The sequence below is a fragment of the Phacochoerus africanus genome, chromosome 2 (assembly GCF_016906955.1).
Source record: "Phacochoerus africanus isolate WHEZ1 chromosome 2, ROS_Pafr_v1, whole genome shotgun sequence".
In the NCBI taxonomy this organism is placed as follows: domain Eukaryota; kingdom Metazoa; phylum Chordata; class Mammalia; order Artiodactyla; family Suidae; genus Phacochoerus; species Phacochoerus africanus.
In genome coordinates this window covers 262,588,821-262,606,766 of record NC_062545.1, presented here as the reverse complement: position 1 = coordinate 262,606,766, position 17,946 = coordinate 262,588,821, and the positions used below count along the sequence as shown (strand labels likewise).

The 17,946-nt window shown below is 46.7% G+C and overlaps 1 protein-coding gene across 3 annotated transcripts in view; it reads left to right on the top strand.

Annotated features, from left to right (window-relative positions):
* Nucleotides 1-17,946, top strand: part of CDK5RAP2 (CDK5 regulatory subunit associated protein 2) — a 185,290-nt gene continuing 167,344 nt past the window's right edge. For all 3 annotated transcript variants that reach the window (XM_047768275.1, XM_047768274.1, XM_047768273.1), the window contains exons 1-3: nucleotides 1-234; nucleotides 9,685-9,752; nucleotides 13,890-13,957. In XM_047768275.1, coding sequence (XP_047624231.1) covers nucleotides 179-234; nucleotides 9,685-9,752; nucleotides 13,890-13,957 — 192 coding nt within the window. In that variant the 5' untranslated portion in view covers nucleotides 1-178. The remainder of the gene's footprint in view (nucleotides 235-9,684; nucleotides 9,753-13,889; nucleotides 13,958-17,946) is intronic.

Here is a 17,946-nt window from a genome sequence, read left to right as displayed (position 1 = left end):
AGAAGCGCCGGGAAACATGGCGGCAGCTGCGGTTTGAATTCCAGCGGCGCCGCCAGAGTCCTAACAAGAGCTAGGTTGGAGGGGGCGGGGACCTGGGGAGCCGGGCTGGTAGCAACTGCGGGGGGAATCAGTGGCGCCGCCGCCAGACACCAACGCCACCACCTCCTTTGTGTCCGTGATGGACTCGGTTTTGGAAGAGGACGTCACCCTCCCTGGGACGCTCGGCGGCTGCAGGTGCGGCCCGGGCTTTGGGGGTTCTCGGCAGTCGGGCGGGGTTCCAGCTGATGGGGTACGCGCCATCTGAGACTTGGGGCATGTTCTTGAGGAAGAGGGTGTTGGAGGGTTCCGGACATGGGCATTGTGTGGGATGGATTTTTTGAGGAGAGGATCTCTTTGGGGCCCCGCCCACTGATACTGAGTGTCGGTTCTTGGAGGTCCCCACCTGCCCCACGCTCACATCTCGTATTTCGGAACATACTTTGAAGAGGAGGTGGGGGGCAGATACGGCGTTCTTTCAAAGAGCAGGAGATGAGGGACCTCTTGGAGTGTGTCATTAGTGGGGTTGGTTGAGGGGCGGGGACCTTGAGGGTATTTGATGGTTTCTTTCTTTCTTTGGGGTATTGCGTTCGTTATGGGAAGTGTAGTTGGTCTGTCCAGAATTTGTTTGTCGGGGTCACCTAGTGGCCACCAAGACTCTGGTATGGAGTGCAGTGGTTATGAACCTTGGTTGGAGTGAAAAAGAACTGAATTAAAATCCAGCTCTTTAAACTAACTGTGTATGACCTTTGTGAAGTGGCTTCACCTACTTTGCCATCTCTAAAATGCTGCTGGTAGTGATAGCCATCCAACAGAGCTGGGGTGAAGATTAAAAGAGAAGATGCTCACCCAGCAATTTGCTTGGCAAGTGTAGTGCCTGGCACAAAATCAGGGCTTAAAAAATAGTTCTTGGAGTTACCGTGGTGGCTCAGTGGTTAGCGAATGCGACTTAGGAACCATGAGGTTGTGGGTTCAATCCCTGACCTTGTTCAGTGGGTTAAAAGATCCGGCGCTGCCGTGAGCTGTGGTGTAGGTCACAGATGTGGCTCGGATCCTGCATTGCTGTGGCTCTGGCATAGGCTGGTGGCTACAACTCCGATTGGACCCCTAGCCTGGGAAGCTCCATGTGCCGTGGGAGCGGCCCAAGAAATGGCAAAAAGGCAAAAAAAAAAAAAGAGGTTCTTTTGTCATTGTCATCATCATCATCATTATTGACAGTAATACAAATTGAGGAATAATACCTGAGTGTGGCCTCCCAGTGGGCCTGTCCCAAGAGGCAGTGGGTATCCACATTGCTGGTGGGGCAGGGGTCTTTCCTGGTAGAGAGGCCTGACAGAACCCAGCACTGCTACCTGCTCCAGGGTTGGGGCCCTTTGGTGGTCCTGGGCTCCTGGTTGAGGAGTTGGTAGAAGGACCTGGAGGAGATGCCTAACTGAGAATCTGTGTTGTTTATCCAGCTCTGCTAGGGACAGGCTGCTGCTTTTAGTAAACAGAGACAAATTGAAAGGGTGACATGTTCTGTGTTGTGTAGATCTGGATGCTTCTAACAGTAAAATGGGCACAATGAATGTTTATGCCTGGGAAGCTGGCATAAACAGGTCCTATCTTGGGCAAACCTGGACAAATGGTTACTTTGTTTATGGAGAACCTACTGTGTATCAGGCACAGAGCAAGTTTCTTTGTGGCTCCTGCTAAGTGGGCTCTGAGGTCATGTTCCTTTCTCTTCATCTTCCTGACACTGGCCCAATATATTGGGGTACCACCTTTCACCTGGATTGTCCTGATTTCATTCACCCCACTGATAGCCCTTTATACCACAGCTTGAAAGCTCTTTTTGCAGGGTGGCAGGGGTGGGGGTGGGGGGGAGTGATGTGGAGGGAAGCCTATGGAAGTTCCCAGGCCAGGGATTGAACCCATGCCACAGCAGTGACAATACTGGATCCTTAACTTGCTGAGCCATCAGAGAACTCCTTAAAGCTTTTTTTAAACTCCAAATCTGATGATTATATTTGCTGCTTTATGTGTTTAATGCCATTAAGGTGAGGCACTTACCTGTGAGTCTCAGTTTTCCTCAAGTGTAAAATGGGTGAGTTAAGAGGGTTTCACCCAGCGTTTCCTTCAGAGCAGAAGCTCAGCAGAGCATCAGATATTCTCCCTTCCCTCCTCTCCCTGCTGTTGCAGGACCCAGGTGCTGCATACACTCCTGGTAACTAATTTCTTACTCCTCTGCATCCGACCCTCCTTGGCTCCTCACTGCCCTCGGGAGGAAGCGCTTTAATCTAGCTTTGCAGGTCCTTCTTTTTTTATTTTTATTTTTTATTTTTTTTAGGGCTGCACCTGCGGCATATGGAAGTTCCCAGGTTAGGGTCGAATTGGAGCTGCAGCTGCCGGACTACACCACAGCCACAGCAACGCCAGATCTGAGCCTCATCTGTGACCTACACCATGGCTCACGGCAACACCAGATCCTTAACCCACTGAACAGGGCCAAGGATCAAACCTATGTCCTTATGGATACCAGTCATTTCGCTACCACTGAGCCACAATGGGAAGTCCTTCTGAGGTCCTTTTTAATCTATCCCCATCTATGTCACTAACCCCTCCTGTCCTCCCTCTCCCTTCCCTGTCTGCTCCCCAAGCTCTTCACTTTTTGGCTGCCAGACTGTTATGAATACTCTGCCTTGTTCGTTTCCCACTGCTGAGCCTGTGCCCACTTGCTGTTCTGTGGCCTGGATTGCCCTCCCTCCTTCCCTTTGCCTTATTATTTTTCAGCTCTCAATTTAGATGTCACTGCCAGGAGGCCTTCACTGACATCCCCCCACGCCCACCTGGGTCCTCTCTACTCCTCTAGCCCCGCCCTCACTCGCCCAACACAGCCCTGTTGACATCACTGGATTTGATTGACTAGTGCTGTCCAATCAGAATATAACCTGAGCCGTGTATTTAGTTTAAAATTTTCTCGTAGCCACATTAAAAAGGTAAAAAGAAACTGGTGACATTAATGTTAACAACATGTTTTATTTAACACACTGTTTCCGTATATTATCATTCTAACTTGGAAACAAAAACTTAATGATATATTTTACATTCCTTTTTATCTTGCTAAGTCTTTGAAGCCCAGTAGGTGTTTTGTGCTTATAGCCCTTCTCAATTGGATTAACCACTTTTCAGGTGCTCTATAGGTCCATGTGGCTGGTGGCGCAGTATTGGCCACTGCAGGTAACACTGCTAACTTGTTTGTCTGCCAGATTAGACAATGACCTATGTGAGAGCAGGGGCTGTGTTTTGATTATCTTTGTAACCTGAGTTCCAAGCCTGGTTGGTATCTGGCTCATAGTAGGGGCTCAGTAACTCTATGTTAAATCTCTGAGTAAACCGTAATCTGGTGAGGTGACAGTTTTATTCCCCTTTACAGGTGAGGACACTGAGGTTCAGAGAGGTGAAGTGAACGGTTGAGCTAGGCCTATAGATTCCAAAGCCTGGCTCTCAGCATCCTGTCCTGCCTTCCAGCTAGTTCTCTGAATCAGTTCTGAGAGGATTCTGGGAGCATTTTATGGAGTGGCTGGTACATGAACTGGCCCTTAAAGAGTGGCAGAAATGTCCTGAGAGAGACAGCTTTTTTATCGGGTTGTCATAGTGGAAGAGAAAAATCCCTGGGATAAAATTTCTTTCATGCTGATATGAGCACTCTTCTGCTCGTTAATTTCCAAGCCCCAGTTTTAGAGACTAAACTGCAGTTGCATTTGTCCTTGGACTTTTGTTGAATTAGGTCAGTGTGTGTCATTCTCTCCAAACCTGATCCCCTGTGGGTGCCCCAGAGCGCTCCAGCCTGGTGAGGTTGAGGCCCAGATCCAGGCCCCTGGAACCTCCTCCGACCTAAGGCCCTTCGTTAGGTCCCACCTGATGGTGTTGAAAGAACCTGGGCTTTGTACGCCTGCGTCTGAATCCTGCAACCACTGGTCCCTCGCTGGATTGCTTGAGTAATTTCCCTAACCCTTCTAATCCTCAGTTCTCTTCAGTGATAATACCTGTTTTATTGAGTGACTGTGGATGGAGCAAGGATGTGTATATTAAATGTCTAACACCGACTGGGGAGTATGTTAAACGCTAGCTCTTTTTGTTTTACTGTTACCATGTTGTACTGTTTCCCGGACAAAGTCCTCTGTGCCCACAGCCCTGGGTTCACCCCTTTGTTTCCATGCCCAGAATTCTGCCTCTCCTTGTGAGCTTCCTCAGGGCTGGCCCAGGCATGTTCATCTGTGGGTTCCTCTAGCACATGGCCATTAATTGTGTGCTGTCTGGTCAGGGGCAGACCAAAGAAAAATGTTTCCTATAAGTTTGTACCCACTTTGTACCTTCTCAGGCAAAGAGTGCCTTTGTGGATTTTGTAGCAGGGGGTCCAAAAAGAGGATGGTGGAATGAAATTTCTGGTGAAGGCTTGAAAACTTAATCCAAGGCCGACCTTGGACCAGGGGTCCTCCTAGGCTCTGACGTTTGAGTAGGTGCTCCCTGTTGCCAGTGTGAGTTCAGTGAGGGCAGGGAGCACGTCTGGCTTCTTTCCCACTGGGTCTTTAACCTAGAACCGTTTCTGGCACGTGCTAGAGGCTCAACACATATTTGTTGAATTTATCAATTTTGTTCAATCTCTGTTTGAAAAGATAAACGCCATGAGTATAGGCTCCAGATCTAGTAGTGCTTTGTAATTACATGTGAAAAAGTGCACAACGGAGTGTCAGCTAGTACAGTTGTCTCGGAACACAGTTTGGCATTAAAAATATGCCTTGTGGGTTTTTTTTTAGCAGATTTACAAAATATAAATTTCACCCATTTAAAATATACTATTCAGTGATTTTTTTAAGTATATTTTCATAGTTGTATAACCATCACCATAATTTAATTTGAGAACATTTTGATTACCCAAAAAAGAAACCCTGTGCTCATTAACGTTAGCAGTCACTCCTTGTCTTAGCTTGGGCCACTGTAACAAAAAACCCTGTAGACTGGGTGATTATAGACAACAGGAATTTATTTCTTATAGTTCTGGAGGCTGGAGGTCAGAGATGAGGGTGCCAGCACGGTCAGGTTCTGGTGAGGACTCTCTTCCTGGTTGCAAATTGCCTGCCTCTCATTGTTTCTTCATTTGATGGAGAGCAGAGAGAGGAAGCCATGTACCTGGTAACCCTTAAGGGCACTAATTCCATTAGGAGCACTCCACCCTCCTGACCTCATCTGACCTTAATTACCCACTTCCTAGTACCATCCCTTGGGGGTGGAGATGGGGTTTCATTGTATGAATTCCAGAGGCACTCAAACATTCAATCTACAGCACTCCCTGTTCCTCCTCCTGCTACTTGCCCTCAGCCCTCGGCAACCACAGTCCCCCTTGTTGTCTATAGATTTGCCTATTCTGGACATTTCATATAGATGGGATTTTATAGTATGTGGTCTTTGGTGAGGTACATCTATGTTGTAGCATATATTAGTACTTCATTCCTTTTTGTGGCTGAATAGTGTTTGTTATATACACATCCCACATTTGTTTATTCATTCATTGGTGGATGACATCTGGGTTCCTGCTGTTTCGGCTGTTGTGAATAATGTTGCTATAAACATTTATTTGTGTACAAGTTTTGGTGTGGACATAAATTTTCATTTCTCTGGGAGTAGAGTTGCTGGGTTCTATGGTAATTCTGTGTGTTTAACATTTTGAGGAACTGCCCAGCTCTTTTCCAAAGTAGCTGCATCATTTTACACTCTTAGCAGCAGTGTATGAGGGTTCTTATTTCTCCATTGCCTTGTCAGTACCTTTTATTGCCTGTCTTTGATTATAGCCATCCTTGGGGATGTGACATGGTATCTCATTGTGATATTGATTTGTGTTTCCGTAATGACTAATGATGTTAAACATTTTTTCATGTGTTTATTAGCCATTTGTATATTTTCAAATCCTTTGCCCATTCAAAAAATATGAATGTGTTTAGACCCAGCAATTCTACTTCTTATTATCTGTCTATCTAGGGAATTCCTTAGGCATGCTCACATTGAGACCTGTGTAAGGAGATCCAGCATTGTTTGTAAAAGGAACAACTTGGAAACAAATTGAATTACCATCAAGGGATCTGGTAAATACACATCCTTTTGCAAGTATTTTTCAGACCGTGACCCAATGGCAACTCATAAAATTCAATTTAGTAGGTTGCAACTAGAATAAGAAAAAATAGAATAGAATTGAAAGATTTCAAGAATGAAGGTTAACATATTTCCTTCGAGGAGCTGGGGGTCAATAAAGATTGAAAAACACTGCTTTTGGGGTTCCCATGGAGGCGAAGAGGAAATGAATCTGACTAGGAACCATGAGGTTGTGTTTGATCCCTGGCCTCACTCAGTGGGTTAAGGATCCTGTGTGGCTGCGGTGTAGGCCAGCAGCTGTAGCTCTGATTGGACCCCTAGCCTGGGAACCTCCATGTGTCTCGGATGTTGCCCTGAAAAGAAAAAAAAAAAAAAAACACTGCTGTAGAAAGCTTTGTAGGAGTTACAAACACTGAGGTTGATCTATTTATACTGCTATGAAAGCATCTTTAGGACATGTTAAGGAAGAAAAGATGCTGCAGAATCATATCTACAGTTACATACAGAGAGAAAGATCTGGAATGTTTTGCTGACAAGAGCAGGTACCTCTTAAAAAGAGACCAAGATGGGAGTGAGGAATAATCAAGGAAACTTTAAGCCTGTCTGTTTTGTATTTACATACATGTTTCTCTCATTAAGAATATATAACAGGAGTTTCCATTGTGGCCTGGTGGGTTAAGAACCTGACTAATATCCATGAGGACGCAGGTTCATTCCTTGGCTTTGCTCAGTGTCTTATAGGATCCGAGTTGCTGTGAGCTGCAGGGTAGTTTGAGGATATGGCTCAGATCCTGAGTTGCTCTGGCTGTGGTGTAGGCCAGTGGCTGCAGGTCCAATTTGACCCCTAGCCTGGGAACCTCCATATGCCGTGGGTGCGGCCCTAAAAAAGCAAAAAAAAAAAAAAAGTGGGCATGTAAAGCCCAAGTGGAAATTTGGCGGGAACTAGGCTGGAATTTCTACATTAAACTGTGGTTTATTCTAAGAGTTTTGGCGTCAAATATCATTTTTCAAACTTCACTCTTTGCCTGTTGGAAACTTGTCTAAGACTAAATTCTTTGGCTTTACCTGCCACGTGGTTTTCCACTGTGATCTTGGCTTGAGTAATTGACAGGCCATTTCCTCCAATCGGTAGGACGTTAATGGCTGTGGTGGAGAGAACCACAGACTTGGCAGTGTAGAGAACAGACTGTAGGCTAAGCTTGACTGGTAACCTGGTGTGTGATTTGGGCCACTGGGCCAGCATCTGCAAAGGGTGCTGGTTGAACTTGATTTTAATTTTTTTTTTTGCTTTTTAGGGCCACACCTGTGGCATGTGGAAGTTCTTGGGCTAGGAGTCGAATTGGAGCTGCAGCTGCCAGCCTGTACCACAGCCACAGCAATGCCAGATCTGAGCCGTGTCTGACCTACACCACTGCTCACAGCAACGCCGGATCCATGACCCACTGAGTGAGGCCAGGTTTCGAACCTGGACCCTCATTGGATACTAGTTGGGTTTGTTATGCTGAGTCACAACAGGAGCTCCCTCGATTTAAATATTTTTAAAATTCAGTTTAGAAAATGGAGTTTGTCCTTGTCGTGATACTTAGTGGAAGAAATTGAGAATTGTAGAAAATTAAAAAGGAAAATATCTTTCATTTCCCTTTAAAGTATAAGTTTTAATATTTCATTTGTCTTATTATATATATTTGTAGCCCACCTAGTTTCCAAGAAGGATTTGAGGTGACTTTAGTGTACAGGGTTTTTTTTTCCGCAATTGAGGACATATTCTACTTAAGTGGTTTTTATTTATTTATTTATTTATTTTTAGTTATCCTCAGAGCAGACACATTTTATATAATCATTTTCTTGATGTTGGAATTTTATTTTATTTTATTTTTTGTCTTTTTAGGGCATATGGAGGTTCCCTGGCTAGGGGTCTAATTGGAGCTGTAGCTGCTGGCCTACACCACAGCCACTGCAACACCAGATCCGAGCCATGTCTGCAGTCTATACCATGACTCATGGAGACACCGGATCCTTAACCCATTGAGCGAGGCCAGGGATTGAACCTGTGTCCTCATGGATGCTAGTCAGATTCATTTCTGCTGAGCCATGGTGGGAACTTCCTAATGTTGGAATTTTATGATATCCAGTTTTTTTGCCTGGTTCTGATCCCGAAGGACTGTTCCCACTGCAAAGTTGTCCTCGGAGCAGAAGGGATTAACATTTAGAGGAATGGAAAGGGCAAATTGCCAAGAAGTCCAGCTGAGCTTCTGTCACCTCCTAGTTTACAGCTTGGGAATGGGAAGTGTTATTGGGGGGTTAGACATTAAAGGCTTGGATCCTGGACTTGGTTCTCTACTTAACTGCCCTGAGACTCTGGCTTGGCCACTGAAATTATCTGGGCCTTAGCGCCTTCCTTTGAAAAACTGCACAGACCCTCAGGGAATCGGGCAGTTCTCAGGATGACAAATCTTTGGTAAGTTCTAGAGTATTGTATGTTTCAAGGTGACAGGTGTATTTTGCTCCCATTTATGGAGTCTCACAATAATGCCAGGTACTTGCTGGCTACTTGGTGTCTTGTTTAATTGCCAATTACTCTATGAAATAGCTGCCATTCTCCTTTTACAGATGAAGGAAGTAAGGCTGGGAGAGGTATGTGGCAGACTCCTGGGAAGGGAGTTTTGTGTTGCACCACACCTCCTATGATGGTTTAGTTTTCTGTCCATGTCTCTAGATTCTCACTAAACCTATCTTTATAGTCCAACCCGTAAAACTTCTTGGATCAGTGAATTTTACATTTTTTTTTGTCTTTTTGTCTTTTCTAGGGCCATACCTGCAGCATAAGGAGGTTTCCAGGCTAGGGCTCTAATCGGAGCTGTAGCCACCGGCCTACGCCACAGCAATGTGGAATCTATGCGGCATCTTTGACCTACACCACAGCTCACGGCAATGCCAGATCCTTAACCCACTGAGCGAGGCCAGAGATCCAACCCCCAACCTCATGGTTCCTAGTTGGATTTGTTAACCACTGAGCCACGATGGGAACTCCCAAATTTTGCATTTTTGTTTGATATTCTTAAAGCATCTGAATTGGTGCCTGATTCTTAGAAGCTTAATTTTTGGTTGTGATTGGCATATTGATATTGATAATAATAGAGGCCATTTATTGAGCACTTATGATCTAATTAACTCATTTGATCTTTACAGGTGGAGGGTGGTGTCCCCCATGTAAGGGATTAAGAAAGTGACACTCAGAAGCTTATATTTGGCATGGTGCCTCTGCGCCTAGCACATCTGTGGCACAGAGTACACTTGATGAATGACTGAATGACTGACTGACCCACCTTACTCAGCTGTTAGGTGTTGGCGCGAGAACTCAGCCTCAAGGCCCAAGTTCTTAACCCCTGCACTGCATGCCTCCCAGGGGCAGTGTCCCTTGCTGGCCGTGGCCTGGTGACCGTCCTATGCAGTCCAGGAAGCCTGATAGTCTCTGCTGTTCAAACTCTGACTCCTCTCATCACACATGTTCTCTCCTAGTGCCCTGGTTCCCAGTTTACCAGATGACCTGGATGGCACCAGCCCGGCTGTTGGTTTGGGAAATGGCGGTAAGTGCACACAGCCAGGCATTCTGCTGAGTAAGACCAAGGGAAGTAGATGATAGGCCGGGAGGGCCTTGAGGCCTTGAGCGCCTTGAGGCCTTGAGCTTGGCCAGAGCTTTAAGGGCTTGGTGCTCCCAGGAGGTGCTCAGTGATTTATGTACGTGTTGACCTGCCCTTGACCTCCTTTAGTAAACACTGGGCTAGAGGAATTCACGTCCTTTAGGCCGTATTTCATGAGTTTTATTTCTCATTACCAAGCCTTGTAGGGGTTCAGCCGGTGTTTGCCCATCCAGGTAGAGGCCGGATGTTGAGTTGGTGACTCGGGCAGGTACAGAGGATCTGCTGGTTTCTGCTGCCTAGTGGCTGGAGGCCCTGGAGGGCTGCTGTCCAAACTTGAGGGTGCCAAGGCCTTCCTGGCAGGCTGCTGGATTCCACTTGCCGGCTGAGGCCCAGCATTCCTACACGGGCCTGCCCTTTGGAGACAAATAGTTGGTTAGACCACAGGAGCCGGCGCTGAGTAAATAAGCAGTCTGCTGTGTTGAAGCTGGATTATGAGGAGACTTTCTGTTTTGCAGTTTGGTTTTTGCTAAGCGTGCTTCATACCTTCTGGAAAAAAAAAAAAAAAAGGATGCTGTCATAAGTATCTGTGGGAAGTGTTAATAATTTGCCTTGTTGAAATATCTTAGAGATGTTTTGACTTGTGTGTTTTTTTTTCCTTCTCCAAAGTGATGAGATTATATGCAGAAGGAAGTTTTTATTTTTTATATTTTTTTGGCCACACCCATAGCATGTGGAAGTTCCAGGGACAGGGATCAAATTGGAGCCGCAGCTACAGCCTATGCCACAGCTATAGCAATGCTGGATCCTTAACCCACTGTGTCACAGAGGGAACTCCAGGAAGAAGTTTCTAGAACAATGTATGTTTCACAAGGTTTATTTCTGGAGAATAGTCTCACTTATAGACCACCTTCAGGTTTTCCTTTTGAACCCATCAACTTTTACTTTAAACACAAAATCCGGCAGTTCTGGTTTCTCTTCTTCCTGCCCACAGGCAGTTAGGAGCAGAAGAGCGATCGGCTTGCTCCTTAATTAAACTTTTATTTACATCTGCTCCGTGCCAGGATCAGGGCTCAGCACTGGGATTCAACCTTGACCATGGTTAGGATCAAGCCTGGAAGGCAGACAGTTAAACAGAGAATTACCAGGATAGCTCATATGATCAGTGTTACTAGTGAGGAAGTGAAAGGGGCGGTGAGTGAGGGTGAGAAGGTGAAGGAAGTGGGGCGGGCAGGCAGGGGTTTCCCAAGAGGCTGAATTGGAGCTGAGGCTGAAGAGTAGGACCAGAGTTCCCGTTGCGGCCCAGTGGTTAGTGAACCCGAATAGCATCCATGAGGACACGGGTTTGATCCCTGGCCTTGCTCAGTGGGTTAAGGATCTGGCATTGCTGCGAGCTGTGGTGTAGGTCGCAGACGCAGCTCAGATCTTGCATTGCTGTGGCTGTGGTGTAGGCCAGCAGCTACAGCTCTGATTTGACCCCTAGCCTGGGAAACTCCATATGCCTTGGGTGTAGCCCTAAAAAAAAAGAAGCCAAAAAATGAATGAGTAGGACCTAGGTGGGGACATGAACACAGGTAACAGGCGTGGTCTGTTTGAGAAACAGGAAGGCAAACCTCTTTGCCCTTGGTCTGGTGCACAGGGCCCTGCACAGTCTGCCCCTGCCTGGTTCTGGAGCCTGCCTGCCTCCTTCCTTCCTTCCTTTTTTTTTTTCCTTTTTAAGGCTGCACCTGTGGCACATGGAAGTTCCCAGGCCGGGGATCAAATCGGAGCTATAGCTGCCGGCCTACACCACAGCCACAGCAATGTGAGATTCGAGTCGTGTTTGCGCCCAACACCACAGCTCACAGCAACACCAGATGAGCAAGGTCAGGGATCGAACCTGTGTCCTCATGGATACTAGTTGGATTTGTTCTGCTGCGCCATGATGGGAACTCCTCTTTTCTTTCCTTCTTCTTGCCATCCACCCAAAAAAATTTTATTGGAGTATAGTTGGCTTACAGTGTTGCATTAGTTTCAGTTTTACAGCAAAGTGAATCAGTTATACATATGCATATATTCATCTTTTTCAGATTCTTTTCCCATATAGGCTATTACATAGTATTGAGTAGACTTCCCTGAGCTGTACAGTTGGCCCTTGTTAGTTACCTGTTTTATATATAGCAGTGTGCATATGTTAAGCCCAAGTCTGGAGTCTCTTTTGCTGAATGCTTCTGAGCGCCATGCCCGCTCCCTCCTCTGGGCTTCGAGGGGCATGTTTCTTCCTCCTCTTGCCTGCATCTGCCTGCTGCCTGCCTGCTCCTCGTCAAGGCTCAGCTCCAGCTCGCTGCCTTCTTGGCTCTCCCCAGGCGTCTTAGGCGCACTTTCCTCTCTGAACCTTAGGTATCTCATCTCACCTCGTTTCAAGTACCCAGCATCAGACCACTTCTTACCCACCTTCCTGGTCGAAGCTGCTAGGACCCCTGGCCTGGATTCTCCCAGCATTTTCCTAAGTGGTCTCTTGGTTTCTCTTTAAGCACCTTTTAATTTGTTCTCAGCGAGGCAGCCAGAGGGAGCCTGTGGAAACCTAAGTCCCATCCCGTTACTCCTTAGCTTGGTGCCCTCTGGAGGCTCCTGGGTATCCTGAGAAGGGCCTCCCAGGCCCCACACAGTCTGCCTTCCGGCCCCTCATGCACCCCCTGTCCTGCCTTCCCCTTTGTTACTGCTCTCCTGTCCACTGGCCTCTGGGCTCCTACCCACCAGGCCCGCCCCCAGTTCTTCTCCAGGCCTGCCCAGCGGTCACCCGGCCATGAGCCCTTTCTCAGCTGAACCACCTTATTCAAAGCTGCAGTCCTCATCCTGCCCTGGGTATTGATACTGCCTTTCCTCACCCACTGTGTTTCTCTCCATAGCATTTCTTGCCTTTGAACATACTCTGTAATTGCCTGTTGTTTGGTTTCGTGTCTGTCTCCTCTTTCAAGACTGTTTGTTCTGTTTCTAGAATGGTGCCTCGCAGAGAGCAGGCCCTCAGTGCGTACCTGTTGGAAGAGCGAGTTCCTTCATTCACTCAGCACACGTTTCCTCAACCAGCCCCAAGTGCTGGTGCAGCCCGAGGCCCTTTGTTAACAGCTTGTCTTGTCCACCGGATTGGGAGCCCCTTGGGTGCAGGATCGGTGTCTCTTGCAACCCTTGCTTTCCCAGCGCCTCACGTGGTGCTTGGCCCCGAGTTGGGGTGTAATAAATGTCTGTTGAATTAAGGCCTCTGTGGAAAGCTGTGGGTATTGGCAAAGCCTTTAATCATTCTAAAGCAGGGGTCGGCAGTTTCCGACCCACTGCCTGCTTTTGAAAATAAAATTTTATTGGAACACAACTTCTTTGTTTTTGAATTGTCTGTGGCTGTTTTTGTGTCGAGTGGTTGTGACAGATTTGAGGCTTTGTGCATGGCCTGCAAAGCCTAAAATATTTATCGTCTGGCATATGAAGAAAAAGTTTGCCAACCCCTGTTGTCAAGTCAGTTAGACATGCTTAATTTTAATTGCTGACACGTGAAGATGATACCCTCAGCAGAGCAGTTTCTCGGGGAGCAGTAAGGAAGTACATATCAGGACACCTTGCCACATGCGTTTTGTTTTGTGTGTGTGTGTGTGTGTGTTTTGTCTTTTTAGGGCTGCATCGTGGCATACGGAGATTCCCAGGCTGTGGTCGAATTAGAGCTGCAGCTGCCAGCCTACGCCACAGCCATGGCAATGCCAGATCTGAGCCATATCTGTGACCTACACCACAGCTCACAGCAATGCCGGATCCTTAACCCACTGAGCGAGGCCAGGGATCGAACCTTCATCCTCCTGGATACTAGTCAGATTCGTTTCTGTTGAGCCATGATGGGAAGTCCACCACGTGTGTTTTTTGGGTTCATGTTCGGCCATTTACTTTGTTACATTTGGCTAGTAACTTGTAAATATTTGAACTATGATGGCTTAGGGCTTTCTGTAAATCACAGCAGATAGAAAATACTGTGGAAGCTAGTCGTTTTGTCTTCCTTTCCTGAAAGAGATGCTGTGCAGTTTGTGTTCCATGACGTTTCCCGTGTCTGTTTTTACCTTTCTGTAGTGCTCCCGCCTGTGTCAGAAGAAAAGGTGTCTCCCACCAGAGCACGGAACATGAAGGACTTTGAAAATGTAAGTGCAGAAACCAAATAACCACCCCTCACAAGTCACATCTGTGACCACTGTCCAGCCAGACCCAGGAGGGAGCTGGGTTTCTCGAGAAGCGTCCACACTGGATGGTGCCAGAGTTAGGAGGGATGCTGGGATCATGGGCACTCTCTGCAGTGGTTAAATCCCACAGGGTCGGCTCCGTATACACCAGCTAGTTATGGGTTCTGACAGGATCGGCACTTTCCAGCTTTGGGGAGTTTGCGGGTATTTCTGGTATCCTGAACATGAGGATATTACCATGTTCACACTTGAGAGGCTCTAGCGTTTGTCAGGGGCTTTCCTGGACTGTAAGATGTGTCCTCTAGGATCCCCATTGAATCCTCAGCTCCATTTTACAGATGGGAATCTTAGGCCTGGGAGAGACTTGCTTACAGTCGCATAGGACTTGAGCGACAGGTTTTTACTGACCGCAAAGCTGTTGTTCTTTCCACTGCTTTGTGCCACCTCCTTGCATTTTGCAGGCTGCGTCTTTATTGCTGTTGAATGAAATGTGAGCGCCTGTACCCAGCACTGCGCGGGAACTGTCTGAGCATGAATTGCTGGTGATGGACTTGGCTTTGATGCCTACTGTCTCCTGTCTTTCATTTGTTAGTGGACAGGGTTTGTTGTCAAGTAACAGGAAAATAAGGTTATTTTCCCAATTCCAGTTCCCCTTAACAAGTTACCTGCTCATTTGTCACGGGAAGAATTAGGCCCTTCTTTGTTTGTACCCCTGTGAAATCCATACTCTGCCAGACAGGGGAGATATTTATCGACGAGAAGACGGAAGACGTAGAGGGAAGGACGTTCCACAATCACGTTTCTCTCTCCCCAGTTGTCTTTCTCGAATGGAACGATGCTGTCTCTGGATTTAATTTAGGATACTCATTACTGCTAATAGTTATCTGCAAACCACCAGTGACCAATTGAAGAAATGACTTGTCAGATCTCTAATGGAAACAAGTAATTTCTGAGCTTTGAGTTGTTATAATTTCAGCTGTACAACCTGATCTATGCTGTGGGGTCTGGGGCCTCAAACAAATGAGATTTGATTATTTCACATCGTGTATAATTAAAATGTGCTCTACTATTAAATGGTTGTTCCTGTTTTATCATAAGAGTAATAATAGCTACTGTTTATTGAGCTCTGGCTCTGAGCTGGGAACTTTAAGTGTTAAGCTCTTCATACATATTACTTTAATATTCAAGCAGCTCTATAAGATACAGAGTTATTTAAATTTCGAAGGGCACAGTTTTGAATTTTATTTCTAGATGGAAAAATATAACAGAATCTTAGAATTTTGGCTTCACATTTTTTTGTCTGCCTTTTGAACTGGGAGAAATCTTAGAATTAAATCCAACTAATTTTCTTCCCTTCCTTCTTTCTTTCTCTCTCTCTCTCTCTCTCTCTCTCTGGCTGAGCCTGTGGCATATGGAAGTTCCTAGGCTAATCAAACCTATGCCACAGCTATAACCAGAGCCGCAGCAGTGACAATGCCAGATCTTTAGCCCGCTGGCCACAAGGGAACTCCTCTAGCCCTCTTTCTTATAGGTAGCAGAAATGCAGGCCGAAGGAATGTGATGTAGTAAAGCTGTTCTCAGAGGCAGTCTGTGCTGCTAAGGACCTCTGGATCCAGACTGCCTGCTTGCCCACTTCTGCAGGGTGACCTTGGGCTAGTCAGTTAACTCTCTGTACTTTCTTTGTCTTAAAGTGGGCATGGTAATGGTTTCTATTTCACAGGCCCGTTGTGAGGATTGAGTGAGTATATGTGAGGCATGTGTGCCTGGCACAGTGTTCATTCTGTTGTTACCTATTTCTCCTTATTGTGATGTTTATTGTTGTTTTTTTTCCCCTCCAATCTGCTGTATGATTCAGCTTTCCCTTGCTCAGATGTGTTCTTGATGACCCAAAGGCTGATTTTCTTGAAAATAGAGGGAGAGCCATCTCTACCAGTATGTTTTAGGATTTATGTTTTTTCTTTGTGACTGTGGTCCTTTGGCTGCTGTAAGGTTTTTATGGCATTAATATTTTTTATTGTATCATTTTCAAGAGCAAATTCTGCAGTTGAAATTGAAATGACCACCCTGTTCTCAGTGTCTCCCTTTCAGGTCTTTATAAGTCACTGAAAATTTTCATCTGGCCTGAGTTACTAAATGCATGATTTCTGTGATGGGATGCCTATAGGAAATGTTATTGGCATCTAATGCTAATTTTAAAGTCAGCGTGGATGTTAAAGAGGGGGCTAGAATACTTTTGATTTAAAGGAGAAACTCATGATTCCTCCTATTCTAGTCTTGGATGATGGATATCTGAACATCAGGGACTATTAGCTAAGGTCTAGCAAAATACAGGCCTCTTGGTTTTTCTTAGAGTTTACCTGCTTATCAGTGGACATTTTCAAACTTATGCCCTGTGCCAGGCTGTGCCAGGGCCTAGGGAATTTGCAGTAGATTACGACCTGGTAAGTTTCCCTGTCAAAGAGACTTAGTCTAGTTAGGGAGATGGATAGGAAAATAGTGCAGTGATAGAGGTTAAGTACAGGTGCTGAGGGGCACAGAGGAGGGACCTGAACCTGGCCTGGGGGACTCAGGGCAATCTCCCTGGAGGAGGTGTTCCTGAGTTGGGTCATCAGGACAAGTCAGGGTTAGCCGGGGTGAGAGGACTGGGAGAGCGCCCCAGGCATAAAGACCATGTCACGTGTAGAGAGAGGCAGGACAGGGTGCACAGAGGGTGGGGAAGTGCAAGTTCCCTTTGGCTGGAAGGAGGCTGGAGGCGCGGCGCTAAGAGTGAGGCCACGGAGCAGGCAGGGGTCAGATTCTGCAGGTTCTTGCATGTTAGTTACACTGCTTTGTTTGAGTTTTGTCCCAAAGGTGAAGGGGAGGCAGTGATGGGTTTTAATTTGAGGAGGAAAATGCCTGGAATCGTGCTTCAAAAGATCAACCAAGGTGGCGATGGCCAGGAGGGAGCGGGGTTGGTGGCTGTGTGTGTGGGGGTGTGGGGACAGGACAATGCTTGAGCTGAGGACTGAGATCCAGGGATGGTGGGAAGAAAGAACTGCGGAGCTTAGAGGAGCCCCCGGAGTTGGCTCATCCAGGCCCTTCATTTGCCACGTGAGGACTCAGGCCCTGAGCTGGGCTTTGAACCTGGGCCTCTGGCACAGTAGGTCTTTCTTTTACACGATGTGCAGGTCTTCTTCTAACAGGTGAAAACCACATACCTTCTTGTGGGTTCAAACTGGTGACCCACCGTCTAATACCTTCATTTGCTGAGGTATCATCACCTGTACGGAAGGCCTTCCAGGAGGAGGTTGGCAACTCAGTTTGATTTTCACTGGGAGCCTGTCTCTTTGGTCCTTTCTGGATGATGATGCCGTAGGGAGCTCCCCCACTGGAGGAGGCCTGGCTGAGGCAATGTTTGGTAAAGGACAGTGCTCATCCAGTGTCACCTCTTCTGGAGACCACAGCCTCTTCCCCTCCCTCCTCCTTCCTTCTGTCTCCCCCTCTCTCTCGCTCTGTCTCCCCCTCTCTCTCTCTGTCTCCTCCCCCGCCCCCGTCTCCTCTGTCTCCTTGTCTCTCTCTCTGTCTCCCTCCCCACCCCCTTTCCCTCCCTCCTTCTCTCTCTCTCTCTCAATGTGAGTCTCTCATAATATTTCGAGTAAGTGAGGAGACCCAGAATCTGGTTCAGCACGTCCAGTCCAGGTAGCTGTCTTTCTCTCTTTATAGAAACGTTTAATTCTGGCTTTTACTGTGACCTTCCTGACAGAGTGACACAGGTAGCTGTCCATCTCTGTTTACATAGGTGCATCGTATGTTTTAATAACTGTCTATGGTTCATAAAGACCTGTATTAAAAGGGATTAAAAGAACCCATAATTTACCTCTTCTCTTACTGTGTGACATTCCAGATCGTTTTTAATTTTGCACTGTTACAGACAAAGCTGTGATGAGCATCCTGGTGTCTGTGTCTTTGTA